Source organism: Motacilla alba, chromosome 7 (assembly GCF_015832195.1).
Source record: "Motacilla alba alba isolate MOTALB_02 chromosome 7, Motacilla_alba_V1.0_pri, whole genome shotgun sequence".
Lineage (NCBI taxonomy): Eukaryota > Metazoa > Chordata > Aves > Passeriformes > Motacillidae > Motacilla > Motacilla alba.
This window is the reverse complement of record NC_052022.1, coordinates 6382500-6397570: the sequence shown is the minus strand read 5'-3', so window position 1 is coordinate 6397570 and position 15071 is coordinate 6382500. Positions and strand designations below refer to the sequence as shown.

Here is a 15071-nt window from a genome sequence, read left to right as displayed (position 1 = left end):
GACTTCTCTGACATTTAAAAATCAAGGTAGCAACAATAACACAGACCATCTACACCGTACCTCCTACCGGAAGCTTATTCATGGAAAATGTTAAACAAAAATTAAGTCAGGAATTACAAATATGTATGAATATTAAAGCAACTACTGCAATACCCAAGTCAGGAATTTAATCCTTTGCTCTTTGGCAGCAACACTTACAAAATGTTTTAAATTTGAAAACCAACTCTCAGATGCAGTCTACAAAAGGAAGTTTCAGAATTCACTGGTGCCTCTCCAAATGCAGGGAACATCCTCTGGCTTGGAAGGAGGAGGACGAGGAGGAGAAGTAGCTTTGTGCACTGCTGCAAATTGAGGAGTTCCAGTAAGTAAATAATCTAAGAAAAAGTATGTCTAGAAGGAATTTCAGAATTACTCTGACTTACAGAAACACTCAATTTCTCTAAGTGTACAAAGTTGGGCTGTTCACAGCATTTATAAATAAAAAACCACCCTGAAATAGATTGGCTTACATAATTTAGGGTTTTTTTCCTTCATAGAAGATGCACGAAATCCTTGTTTTGTTTGTTATATCAGAGGCTGGGTCAGGCAGGAAAACACATGACTTGTCCTCAAACTCACTACCCATTTATTTTCTGAGAGTATTATATATTCTTTGTCTATTCCATGAGAAAGTGTAAACTTGCAACCATTCTCAAATAGTTATATAAAATAAAGACCAGGCCCATGGCTTTTATACAACTTCCAAAAAAATGGGGAGAAGACAGAAAAATAAATTTAAGCTTTAGACAGGTGTTACATCAGTAAAAAAAACAAACCAAAGAAGGACTTACTGAGACTTACTGATTCATTACTTTGCGAGGATACAAAGCAAAAAGCCAGACTTGTATCTAATTTACTTTGAGAACTTTATTTCAATCTATTTTAACAACTTCTTACGAAGATTTCTTGTTAAGAACGTTCTCACCTGCTTCCCTACGTGACACTCATGTAAATTATCAACTGGCTGGTCTCTCCAGATTTTTAAATTGCAAGCATCCAGTCACTTTATCTTGAAGGCAGTACTTCAGAATATTCAATCTTGCTGACATAAGTGAAAAATGCAAAATGGTTATTGCATAATTTATTAAAATGTTTAGAAAAATGATACAATTTAATGTGGCACTAAAATACTAATTCAAAGTATCCCATTTTCATTAAAAATGTGCAGTTGCCAATACAAAGAGTCCTGATCTGTTAAAGTATTTCCCTTTAAATAAACAACTAAGGATAAAAAAAATTACTGTGGCACTTAATAATGGAGAATTTTGTTTTTAATTGCATATCATAACGCTCCAATCAATCAATACACGTTCATCAGCAGCAGGGGCTGTGCCTGCAGTCAGATCCTATTTGCAGGGCAGAGCATTCCCAACTCTCAGAGCAGCTCCTGTCAGGGCGTCAGGCGTTTGGGATCCCTCGGGAACATGGAGGTCTGACGGACGTTGTGCAGCCCCAGGTACAGCATGGTTACCCTCTCCAGCCCTACAGCAGATGAAAACAGCCCATCAGCACTGTCAGTCTTTGTTCAAAAGCCCAAAGGACCTGCAGGTCCTTCCCAGCTGGAGCCAGCCTCACACTTCCTAACCCTATAAGTGGGGGTATAACCCTATAAGTTGGGGCTATAAGCACTCCAGCCACGATGGGTAGAACCCAGATGCACACTTGTTTTTCCACACAGCTCCTATGTTAAGGTTTCCACCTGGAACAGCTTGAACCATCCACTCTGAAGAAAAGATGCAGCTTCAGCTTCCTTGATGTCAGTTCTAACTGGCCTAAATTATTCTGGATTACCTGCAAATGTTGCATGCACCCAAACAGATGAAGAAGCAATAATTTATTTCTCCTCACTGCAAAGCACCTTCATCAAACACATAGTGACCAGTGGCTGCTGGTATGATAGTGACTTTCCATACATAATACACTATTTTCTTGTTTCTTTAAATTTTCCTCAGTGGTCAAATTTGAAAGTGATGTGCCTGGCTAGTGATCACTTTTTCTTGTGATCACCTTCTTTTTAAACTCACCAGACTGTGCATCAGTATTTTGCCAATTTATTTTATGATGATCTTTAAATTTTAACTTCTCTCCTTAAATTCTCCAGGATAAACAGCCCCACAAATAGTGACCTAACAAGATCACTACTCATAATTTTATACTGAGCTCTGCTTGGGACCGAGCAGTTTAAGCTAAACTCAGGCTAAACAAAAACCAGATACTTACCTATTCCACCACCTGCGTGTGGAGGTGCACCAAACCGAAAGGAATCAATATAAGCCTTTATTTTCTCCAAATCTAGGAAAGAAAAATATTGGTTTCTCACCTGCTTAATGAACCCCAAGCCAAACAGACAAGTGACTGCAGGACTACAAGCACAACAAAAAATTTACAAACTAACAGTGGAATTTTACTCATTGAACATGTAAATTGTCCAGAGCTATCTAGAATTTATGACTGTAACCATTTTGTTATATAATTTTATTAATAACTATTTATTAATAATATTCAACAAAGTGTTGCTGGAAGACTCACTAGTTTCCGAATACCTTACTCTAGGTCGTTAAACAGAATTAGATGGATTAACAGTAAGAATGAAACAGAACTCTCATTTTACCACTCATAGAACAAATTCTGCCCCAAATTCTTCCTCTAAAGGACACAAATCAAGTCAGAACTTATATTCTTTTAAATTGCTTGTTACCAATGCCATGATGCTTGGCTCTTTCTGTCAGCAGCTCGGGGTCGTGAATTCTCTGAGCTCCAGACAAGATCTCTTCCCCTCTCATGAACATGTCATACGAGTTAGAGGTTTTCTGGAAACACAAAAAGGAGTTTATTTCCTACTTACAGTTCCATAGTTTGCAAATATTTACCTCTCAATAACTTAATTTTCTGATATCCAAAGCTGTAAAAAAAGCAGATTTTCTCCTAAAGTATCTGCTGCCCTGGAAGAACGTTTCTGCCAATTTTCAGTGATGGCAGCAGTGTCTGACCATGGAGATCTTCTTCATAAAACTCTCCCAATTTTTGCTCGTTTCTTTGTAGTATGTTTTCACCAGTGAAGAGTAACTGAAAACATCTGACAAGTCATGAAATCCTGACCTGACCTTGTAATCATAATTTTAATTACAGCCAGGCTGGAACTAAATGATCTTTTCAACCCAAACCATTCAATGATGTTATGATCGTATTAATACACTTTATCTGTATTGTCAAGTTATTGCTACATGGAATAATTCAAACTAAAAAAAAAAAAAAGAAAACCCATTGACAACAAGGAATTTTACTTACAGGGTTGGCTGGATCTGGCATTGTATAAAAAGGCCTCACAGCAAGAGGATATTTGTCAAGAATATAGAAGTCTGTGTCGTACTGAGTAAGTAATTTAGAACAGTTAGTACAAGAGAAAACTACATAAAAAAGTAACAGAAAGACAGAACCAATCAATCTTTGAAATAAAATTAAAACAAATTTCCCAATAGCTTCCCACAATATTGTCTAAGTTATCAATAAAAGTGGTGCATTCATTCTCAGTTTTTCAATACTATTTCTAGTGTAAACTTACAAATGTTGAACAGTAAAATGTGTTGCTGTAACACATTTTGATGTAACACAATGTGGGGTTCTTTTCCCCCCAAAGGTCTCATCTTCTATAGATTTTGTTAGAATCTGCTTTACTGTTTTTTGAAAGTCTCCTAAGAAGTGGCTTTGGAACATACTAGCCTGTCTGGTGTTCTCAGTACAACATATGATAGAAATAAATATAAAAGATTGAAAATGGCTTGAAACTGCTTATTAATGACAAACATAAAACTGATGGTGGATGAAATACACAGCACTAAAATGGGAATGCAGTAAATTAAAAAATGGTAATCACAAATTCTTCACAACTTCTGCATGTTCTGAGATACTGTTTACATGTAGGTATTTACACCAACCCTATGACTCCACAGTATCAGGTTTCAGATTCAGTGACAAATTTATTTACTCTAAAATAATTGTTACCTTTTCCTTTACCAGGCGTCCCAGGAGCTTTTCATTAGGTGTGCTGAAAAAGATTACCATCATTAAAATGAAATGATTTGAACTTGTACTGATGATATACTTCACAAAGCCCAAAAGATTACAAGCTACAGAGCTGCTGCACCCTGACCCTTAGAAAACCTAGTACTTGTTTCTCTCTGTTTTGGGTTGTGCACACAGAAATTGCAAAATTAAGTATATATATTTGTTTCTAAATACTTGGTTGGTCCTAGAAATCCCACAAATTAACTGACACCTAAAAATATTCTTGCTGTCAATATAACTTCTTCCTAGTTACCATATTCTGATTACTAAAGAACTGTGTACTCTATTTCCTATTGCCATACATCTTGTGTATGACACAGTGAGGGCCACACGAACACTTGTTGAGGAAATTATTTTCCTCCATCAAACTCTTATGATGGAAATTTTATTTGATGCACAGATCATTTAATTTAACATCACACAGTACCCTAATGGTCCTGTATATATTATAGAGAAGAACAGAAATCTTTTAATTCATTAAATGTCTTTAGTAAAGTTTATATATAAACTGCTAATTAAACCATCTCTCAGTAAATTAATGAAAATTCATCAAGATTTTTTTAATCATTTTTCTGAGAGGTAGAAAGAAGAAATGGAAAGGTGTTACTTAAAAGAAAGACCTTAAGGCAGCAGCATCTTTTTGTTTAATCCTATTCAAAGACATGTGGCAATTCATGTGAAGGACTGCAATTGCTGGACAAAGAAACACTTCTCTTCCTTAGAAGGTTCAGGTTGCTCTCACTTTATATTGTCAGTTATTTTCTGTCAGATTTCAGAGTTTGTACCTATAGTCTGCATTAAAAGAAAGGATTATTTTCACATCCACTCATTTACTTGTCAAGAGATCTGCACAGAAGTGCTGTTTATTCCTCTAAAAGCTGTGGCTCCTTATTGAGGGCTGCCAGGTGCTTAGTACAAAACTGACACTTCACTACCACTTTCCCAAGACTGACACAGTTACATCCTGCCAAGTACCTGAGATCCTCTTCATCACCCATCTCCACACCAGCCTCTCGAAGCATGGCCACACCTTCACGGTATTCCAGCCTCAGAGTTGGCTCCAAAAACTTAAATGGCTCACACGGGAACTGTTTGCTCACTGTCTGAATTTCAGTTTGGAATCTACAGACAAAGAAACAAGAACAGAAGCCAAATACAAAATAGTCAAGAACTTGCACCTAATAAGGATTTTGTGATTTTGCCACAAGAGGTCCCTCTTGCAACATAAAAACTATTAAAACCACTTCTGGAGAAATTCTGTAATGAATTGTTTCAACAAAGTTAATGCATCTACTTCACTGATGTTAATATTTTACTACGACTTCTGTTTAATCCCTCTTATAAGAAATAATCGACTCTGTCAAATTTGCACAGTAAAGACACTGAAATCACCCCTTAGATGTGTAGTATATACCTGGGTTCTTTTTTGATTTGACTAATATTCAAATATAAACAAGAAATTTCCTTCTGGACAGATGAAGATTTGCATATCTGCTGGCAAAACAGTCTAATTTGTAAGCAAATGGACACCACTTCCTAAACGTCTAGCCTGGCTTTTTAATGAGTTAGACTGTGAATAATGGAAAATAATCCTTGCTGTTATCATGGAACAAATGCAGGCTGGTCTAATCACTTTTATTCAAGAAAACTTTCTTATATAGTAAATATTAAAATAATTTTTGAAACAGAATCTACCAGTAGTGGCAAAAAAAGAAGGAAATTTTAAATTAAGGATGGGTCAATTATCTTAGGAAGTCCTTTTTAACAGCAGATAGCAAGTTTCTTAGTGCAAGCCAGCATGCTCCAGGAGATGATAAAAGCAGTTTACTGGCCTATGATGGCTTGAACCTTAGAATCAGGCACAAAGAAGTAGTTAAGAGCAAAGCAAAAACATGTTTCAAAGTTCTCTTGTAAATCAGATTACCAATGATTATCTGATAAACTGAGGATAAAAGGCTGGTCTATTTCATTCCACAGTGCAAGAGATGTAAAACAAACAAAGTTGCTCATTAAAAGAAGGAAATGCTTTTATTACCTTTCCTGAAGCCCTTTGAATATCTGCACCAAGGTATCTGCAATCTCATCTACCACTTCATGATAGTGATAATTAAAAGCCATTTCAATATCCAGACCAACAAACTCAGTCAGGTGTCTGTGTGTATTGGAGTCCTCAGCTCTAAATACTGTAAAATAAAACAACAGAAATTCTAACTGACCTGAAATTATCATTTCAGTTGGAAAAATAACAATCATCATTTGGGTTAGATAGACACGGAATATCTCACTGAAAGACACAAATATAACTAGCAGCCTCAGAGCATCATTTGTAACAGTGACAGCATTACTGCAGCTGTCTGTACTGCAGTGGTACTCAAAGGATACAAGACAGACACAACCCACAGACAGGCAGGATCTCTGCTTAGACTGACAAACACGAGTGGAAAAAACAGACAAGCTTTCAAGCACACAAGAACTTTCAGATTTGAAAACTGCCTTTTTCAGAGGAAATGGACTTGTACACGTGTGTGTCTTCTGGGATAGGTACATGAGTCTAATATAAACACATCTTCCCAAAAACCATGACTCATCTGTAAGTGTTTAACAAGAAATTTAAGACCTACTGAATTACCTGGAATATTTTTTTGGTTTTGTTTTTGGTTTGTTTTTTTTGGTTTTTTTTTTTTTTTTTTGTCTTGTTTTTGTTTTATGCACTGTTATTGCCTTGTTTTCAGAATTTAGAGATTAGATATCTTTAAATCATTTGAGAATCTTTGAAAAAAACTATTGTATTGCCACTTAAAGAGGCCATGTCCTATCAGCATTTAAGAAAGAGAGCATGGGACTGGAAATCATTCCTTTTTTAGTATTTACTGACAGTTAAAAGTAAGCTCGTTCTCAGTAATGTTGTTTGGTACACGTACAGCAACTTCTCTGTCAACTTTACTGTCACCAGTTGCCTCAACTGAAACTTGGTTTGGCAAGAGAAACTACACCAAGTGAAACTATTCAAAGCTTTTTTGTGTGTGTTATCTTACTTGTACCACAGCTGCTAAAACCAGGGCACACTTCACCCATTGCATAAAGCCAAGCTTTTCTTACCTGGCCCGACACAGAAAACCTTTTCAAAGTCAGCACATATACACATCTGCTTGTACAGCTGTGGGGACTGAGCCAGGTAGGCACTGGTTTTGAAGTAGGATACAGTAAACACATTGGCTCCTCCTTCACTGGCAGCTAGAAAGCAAGTGCTTTTATAAGGAATTATTGAAATAAAATGAAGCAATTATTAAAAAAAATTTAGAAAATCAATTAGAATTATCAATAATCAATTAGAATGATTATTGGTCTTTTAAATACCAGAAAGAGATTTTTCTTCAAATCATACTAGAGGAAAAAGATACATTTGCATCCATCCATTCATGCCAAGGTAAATTTTGCAGCTCAGGACTGTCACACCTTGTCTTGAATTTTTGCAAATTTAGCTGGGGTATCTTAAAATGTTCCTGTTTCAGCTGAGCTTCACCTTAGAGTGAGAACAGCAGAGAATACATATCTGTACTAACACATCTACCTGCACCCCCACATTTCTGTGGAAACCAATCTCTCTGCCAGTGGCTCAGGCTGCCAGGGGCTCACTGCAAACCCTGAGATCCAAGTGCATATCCTGTTTTGCCAGGACCATCCTCTGTAACTGAAGGCATAAATATCTCTCACAGGCAATCCCATATTTACCAGAAGGCATGAGCCAAAGCTATAAAGGCTTTTCTCAGTTTGAGGCAATTTTCATAGACACTTACAGGAACAAGGATCACATGCATTTCCCTTACTGCAAAGTACCGACCAAAACTGCATCACTTCTCCTTGCCAATTCCCAGTGTGTGACATGAGAGGTGCAGAGGCCTAACACTTGTAACTTTTAAAAACCTCATATCTTAAAACAGTTATGATGTTTAAATTGGAAGTTTAGTAAGGATTGCATTGACTTAGTTAATTTTACAAAACAGGGTCTTATCCAAACAATGGGATGTTTGCTTGCTTCCAATGGGACACTGTACACCTCCTCAAAGGTCCTACAGAAATAAACTACCTGGAAGCCTTTTAGTACTTCATACTATATAACTATCTCCATAGGAAAAAGCCATCCAATCTTCTAGTTCAATGACATTTTTCATGTTGAAAGAACAGCTGCTTACATGCATTTTGTTAAAAAGCGCACTTTTTATCTCAGTCAAGAGATGTCTTCCAAAATATAAAAACAGAAGCATAAAATTCTGTAAGCAAGATGTGCACTTTATGAATGTACACACAATAACACAGTAATACAAATGTCCTGCTCTGATTTTCCACACCATGCATCTTAGTGGCATCAACAAAACCTCAAAGAGCACCAATAAGATGGAAGAAAAAGCTCCATCAGTAAATCAAGCCACTGGACTTCTGAAAACAGTACAGCAAATCAAAAGAACTAGAAGCAGTACCTACATTTCAGACTTTAAGGCTGAAGCTGTTTTTCCACATTTCCAAAAAGAAAAAGGTCTACCACCTTCTACTCTGCCACATTCTAATTGCTGAAGAAGTGACAAATTGTGCCATATAATGGCATCACATTTTATACCACATTTGTTGCAACATCTTTATGATGGAATATGCTTTTAATCTAAATTAGACTTTTTTTTAAGACTGCGAATGGAGCAGGCAGTGCTCAGCACTGAGAACACTAATTTGAAGAATAATGCATATGATCACAACTAAACATTCATATGCACTGCAAACTACATCAGGATATATATATATATAAAATTTTTCTTGTCATTTTTTTAATAGCCTTAGTCAGGAGAAAAGTAAAGACCAACTCTGACACCTGCTAGAAGTTTGCTATGTTGCATCTAAGGCTAGAAAGAAAATGTATGTTTTTTAAATAAAAAAATTTTTGTCAGATAGGTACACTGAGCAACTACAAAAGAAGCACACCTGTAGCTGCTGGATCACATATACAATACCTGAAATGATTTTGGGAGTCTGAATTTCCACAAATCCCTTGCGAATAAGAGTTTCTCGGAAAAGCTGACAAATACCAGACTGAAGGCAGAAGATTGCCTGACTAGTGGAGGTCTACAAGAAGAAGATAAAATAATGAATCCTATGTTAGTTTGTCCTGACTCTATTACTTCTTCTGGACAGCTGGAAGGATGAATTTCTTCCCTCAGGAATACCTGATTATTGTAGCTACTAAACAGTGAAAAGTGTGAATCCATAATTGTCTGTTACACAGAAGGAAACAGGAAAGGAAGCCAGAGAAATTATTAATTTCAATTAATAGCATATTCAGTTATAAATGAGGCACTATGGTCAATTCCACATTTAAAAAACCCCTCTGATTTATGAGATGTGCTTCTGCAAATAAAGGTTTTACAGTAAGAAATTGAATAAAAGTACTAAATCTATTAAAAAGCTTTCAGCACACTGAACTAGAACAGCTGCAGAACACAGTGCATGACAAAAGCAAAGCCATTAATAACTTACATAAGGTAGAAATGTCTGTCTGTTAAAGGCTACCAAATACAAGGTTTTTCATGTAAAAACACAGCCACATGTTAGCCATGTACAACACTGACACAAAAACATTCAAAACCCAAGGTCTACACTTCCAACATCTAAGCCCAGATAACACCTGCTGATATGAACTGCAACTTTTTTTCACCTTACTTAAAAAGTAAATTTAGCTGAAAACAGAAGTATATTTAACTGAATTGATAATTTTTTTTTTTGTTTATGCACACGACACAACTGAGCTGCACATCTGGATAGCAAATACCTGCACTAAACATTCCTGGAACACTTTTGGCATACAGAATAAAACAACCACCTTAGTTACTGTTGCAAAGACTGCAAGGTGTCAGCACTGAAGTCATATCTGATTTTGTGCTTTCAGCATCTCAAAGGTGACAGTGAGCAACCTAAAAGGGTACAAAAAGACCAACGAGTTCCTGCAAACGAGCAAGAAAACGGTTCTTTACGACAACCTGCGTCACAACACTGTTTACTTCTCTTTCTGAACAGCACCCAGCTCTTCAGTAAGGGTAAGAAAGGCCTTGTGGGCTTTTTCACATGACTCCTGTAGCAAACCACAAAACAAAAAACCCCCAACCAAAACAAATTATATAAGCAGCCAAATTTAGACAGACAGACAGTAGAAATGCTGAAATAAAGCTACAGCCATCATCTCTGCAACATAAAGACATCCTTTTACCAACAGACCCAAAGAGAAAACTGCAGTAATACTGCAGATCTGGAGCTGTTGGGAGGTATTTGCTGTTTTAGCTGACCAATGAACTAGTTCAGGCGGTAAGTGGTTGAGACTAGTAAATAATAGCAGCTCTCACTGTCTGATAAACCACATGTCTGATAGACCACAGACACTACTCAAATGTTCAAAATGAAGGAAATGAGGTTTTGAGCAACAGTTACATAAGTACCCTAAAAGTTTTTCACCTTTTTCACACTGGTCTCTCAGAACAAGACATATGGTAAGACTTCACCTGAGTTATGGGCATAATTTGGCAGTGTAACATCCAAGTACCAGGATGATTCAAAGGGATTTTTTCTTCTTAACCACCTCCTACTTGAAAGGTAAAAGAGCTGACAACTTTAAGTCACATTTGAGTTTCCCAATAAAGTTTTTGATGTACTAGACATGTCTAAAATTGCTAAGTGAGAAGATGTGTAACATTAACAAAAACCAGCATAGAAACAATGCCTCCTCTACTCTTGGTGTGAACCAACAGCAGTTTCATGCCAGAGCAGGTGGGAATGCAGTAGTAAGTCAAACAGCCCCAGGAAAAAAAGAAAACTGGTTGCTAAACCCAGTCTGAAAGCAGTTACAGGGTCTGACATACACCTGTGCACAGAAACACAGCCAGCCAATACCCAACACATCTCTCCAGTATCAAAGGTTGGTCAGGCAGTAACTCCTCCTGTCCTTTGTGAGGATGCTGGACAAGGATTCTGTCTTCCTAAGCCATCTATAATGGTAAGTTAGGCTTAGAAACAGCATTTATGAAAGCAGCCAAACTCACAGAACGGGACACTGAAGCTTTTATTTAACTGCAGACTAAAAACAATCAGCAATTCTCAATACCTCAAATTAGATCTGACAAGACCACTCTTCTTTCACCAAAGGTGGCTGAGTTTCAGTGTCCATTCATTCAGAGACTACCAACATGGATAACTGTTGGGAATTTGTGATACTGCAGCCTCCTTGTAAGAATTAAACAGACCCACAAGACATCTGAGATAAGCTCCTAAAGAACTGCATCTGACAATTTGCAGCTGAGTCAAACTAAGGACCTCAAAAGTTTTATGTGCCACTACAATTTCTAAGTATTTTAAAAATGGAGAAAAAACTTTTCAGATTTAATAACATTCTTTGCACTGGTGTGATGTTCAGAAAACAAACAGAACAAATTCATTTGAAGAAAATAATTCAGTAACTGAGATGCTGGTGTATATATAGCAATGTTTGTACAATGGTAAGTAAGTCTCAATTTGAGCTTCCACACTTAGGTACAATACAGCAAACTAAAGACAGAGACAGCTATCAAAATTAATTGATTTCTACCTTTGCCTTAAAATAAGATTTTGCCATGGCATTCTTCTTGGGTAGTGTTTACTCCAATAGGAACCCTTCCACATACATAGTGACAAACTATCTTATCTGAGACTATGGCAAAGATAGTCAATATTGCTTCAAGAATTAATCAGAAACAGAAACAAATTTATGATAATTAAATGCTGTTGCAGTTAACAATGTTAATGTTGTCACTCGGTCTGCAAAGTTAATTGTACAGAAAACCTGATTATTTTCAATAATCACCTTTGTTACAGACAGCAGAAGAAACATATAGGTAACAATGCTGAAGTATGAGTTTCAGTTATACCCTCACTTAAATTTCACCTGTGTGTTTATTACTCAGATGCCATGAAGGAAGACATTAATGATAAAACTGAGCCCTGTAAGCTTATAAAACAATTACCACTTTTTTCATTTGGCACAAGCTGCAGTGTCAGAACAACAGCCACGTGTGCTGCCAAATGTATTTCAGTGGAATTGAGAGCAGTTCACACCAACACGATCGTACCTCAGAGAGGTGAGACCGACTCTCAGACATGAGAAGTTGTGAACTTTCTTTTTACTCTCACATCAGCTGCAGAATTTGTTCTGCTCTCCCCTCATTTTTGCTTTTCTGTTTGCCTGCTGTAGCTACCTATCTTCCACCAGGAACAACCACAAATACATAGTTGGCTAAATCATGGAATCTATATGCTTTTAAGTAATATACAGTCTTTTAAATAATGTAACTAATTTTGCAATCCCTCCACTATACCTAGGACATGCGAAGGTTTTGCTAGGAAACAGAATTTATCTTAAATAACAATTTTTTTAACCCCAATGTGACTGAAGTCAACTTTTATTCAAATTTCAGTATTACTTATAGTACAAGAATATATGAACAAGGAGTATGTAGTCAACGGGGACTGTGTATGTACACTCTGCCAAATCACTGCCCACAAGAAAATGAACTGTACATTTGCTTTTCCATTACAGCTTGGATTCAGTCAGGAAAAACACAGCTTTTGCAATGAGGAAATTGAATCCAACACACTGAAATCAAGCTTGAAGTAATCGAGCATTTGGAAAGAAAGTGCATTAAGATCAGTGTACAGCTGGATTATCACTGAACACAGTCTGACATCCATAAACTACTAAAGACGCAGTTTAATGTTAATGCTCTACCCTGAGCAACATAAACAGGGTAATACTGCCCCTACAAATGCTTTGCTTTGGTCTCAATGAGCTGGGCAATAGCAGACACAACTGTAGCAACAGGACTGCAAAAAGGCATATAATTCAAGTCACATTTGGACAGATACCATTGAGATAAAAGTCCTGCTGAACACAAAAAATAAACCAGAGCAAGGACATCAGTCAGGTCCACCATAAACCTGGGTGAATCTGAATTGTTTCTTTCTTCAGACTTTTTCAAACTGAGAAGTAAAACCCAAGAATTAGTGTTTCTTTCACTGGTCTTTTCTTCATTACTTTTCATGTACCACAGAACTTCATGACTTCTGCAGGTCTTTGTACAGACATGGGAAGTCTACACACCACCGAATACTTCAGCAAAACTTAAGAACAGCAGAAAAGTGAAAATTTAAAAACACAGTCAGTGGTCTCTCTACTTTGCCCTTTTTAACTGTTGTGGTAAGTGAATGGTAAATCAAACATCCCTATGATCAAGTGGTTTAACTTTCATTAAGCTATTGTGAAAAATAGATACTTGGGTCAACAGTGGTTTCCTCACAGTAACTTGTGGTTATGTGAAAGAAAATCTAGTCCATACAAGGACTTTTCTTTCTTCTTACCAGCTCTCTTTTCTCTAAAACCCCAACTTTTCTACTCCAAAGGTGTATCTGTATTTTATGAGTTAACCCACCAGGAACAGGTTCATTCTTCTCCAGCAGTCATTCTTTGGAAATGATTTTCAAAGCGCCTTAGCCCTAAATAATCCAAATTTTCTCTCCATACCTCATAGTAACAACTACAGCAGTAGCCTGGCATCTTGGCATTTAAGTACTTCACACCCCCAACCTTAAAAAAACTAAACTATGAGACACTTTTGAGAGATCTTTGTCAGCAAACAAAATGCAAGATTGGTAATGATCCACTGCAACACTCAGTCTGTTTCCACATGTACACAAGAGTGGAAGTCTTGCAATCTTCACCACATACTTTGCATCTTTCATCTCCATTAATGTAATTTTCTTATTATTAATTACACTCCTTGTATTGCATGATAATCAAACCTTCCTTGGTATACATCATAGCTGGATTGCATGATAATCAAACCTTCCTTGGTATACATCATAGCTGGATGGAGCGATGCTATCTTCGGAAATCCAGGTTTTTTCATTCATGTAATAACTGAGTTTCCCAGCTCCACTTCATCATGACATGGCCCTAGCAAGTTAACTCCTTTGTTAATCACTATTTAAAATTAGCTAATTACTTCACTGATTTAAATACTGTGTTTAAATGGACAAGAATTATTTTAGTTGCATACAAACGATTTTTTTTAGTCTGAGCCTAACCAAGATCTATGCATTTAGTTTGGTAAATCATTCTCAAAATAACAGCATCCCTATTTTTGATGTTCAGTGACTTCTGTCTTCCTTAAAAAACTGGGGCACTGAGGAAACCAGAACTAGATGATACATTTAGCTGTGGCTGGACTTCCTCCCACACTTGTAGGAACAGGCCATCACAGCATCTCCATTAGAACTATTCTGTTAAAATCTTTCCCTGTTGCCCACGATATAGTTTTCCTAGAAAGAACAGCTGTGGGAACAATGGTTTCAGATAACACATCATGTTTGCAAATCCTCCTTAGGACATGCCTACTTATGCAGTGCATTTGAAACACTAAAGGCTCTTTGAAGCCCCATTTGTACTCCAGTAGCTCCAATCTATGGAACCAAATCACTGAAAATCAATTACTACTTTCTGGGTTTCTTGGTATTCCTACTCTTGTGATTCCACTACACACAGTGCTTAGGATGCACATATATAAATATAAATGCACGTGTTCTCACTGAAATTTCCCCTTTCTTCATTCAATATCTTTCCTGCTTGTTTGGCATTCTCTTTAAAAAAAAGATTAAAATACCTTATTTAGAATCTGCTTTTGCTCTAAAACACATAATGAAAGGTGCAACAGAAAAGACACACAGAAATGTGATACAGTCTGAGATGGAAACTTCTTCTGTGCAGAGGAGGAAGGCAAGACAGATACTCAAGCCTAACCATGGGCAAGCTGTGGCCAGATCACACCCAGCCACAGGTGTATGCAGAGCATGAGACACAGACACTGCAGCACTGAGAGCTGACATTTCACCCTGCCACCAATTCT

The 15071-nt window shown here is 36.9% G+C and overlaps 1 protein-coding gene across 2 annotated transcripts in view; it reads right to left on the bottom strand.

Moving 5' to 3' along the window:
* Window positions 1-886: 886 nt before the first annotated feature.
* The window catches only part of DARS1 (aspartyl-tRNA synthetase 1), a 36775-nt gene continuing 22590 nt past the window's right edge, over window positions 887-15071 (bottom strand). For both annotated transcript variants that reach the window (XM_038142466.1, XM_038142467.1), the window contains 9 exons: window positions 9105-9216; window positions 7204-7338; window positions 6140-6287; window positions 5080-5226; window positions 4042-4084; window positions 3328-3408; window positions 2738-2849; window positions 2260-2331; window positions 887-1521 (listed from right to left, as the gene is read on the bottom strand). In XM_038142466.1, the coding sequence (XP_037998394.1) occupies window positions 1430-1521; window positions 2260-2331; window positions 2738-2849; window positions 3328-3408; window positions 4042-4084; window positions 5080-5226; window positions 6140-6287; window positions 7204-7338; window positions 9105-9216 (942 nt within the window). In that variant the 3' untranslated portion in view covers window positions 887-1429. The remainder of the gene's footprint in view (window positions 1522-2259; window positions 2332-2737; window positions 2850-3327; window positions 3409-4041; window positions 4085-5079; window positions 5227-6139; window positions 6288-7203; window positions 7339-9104; window positions 9217-15071) is intronic.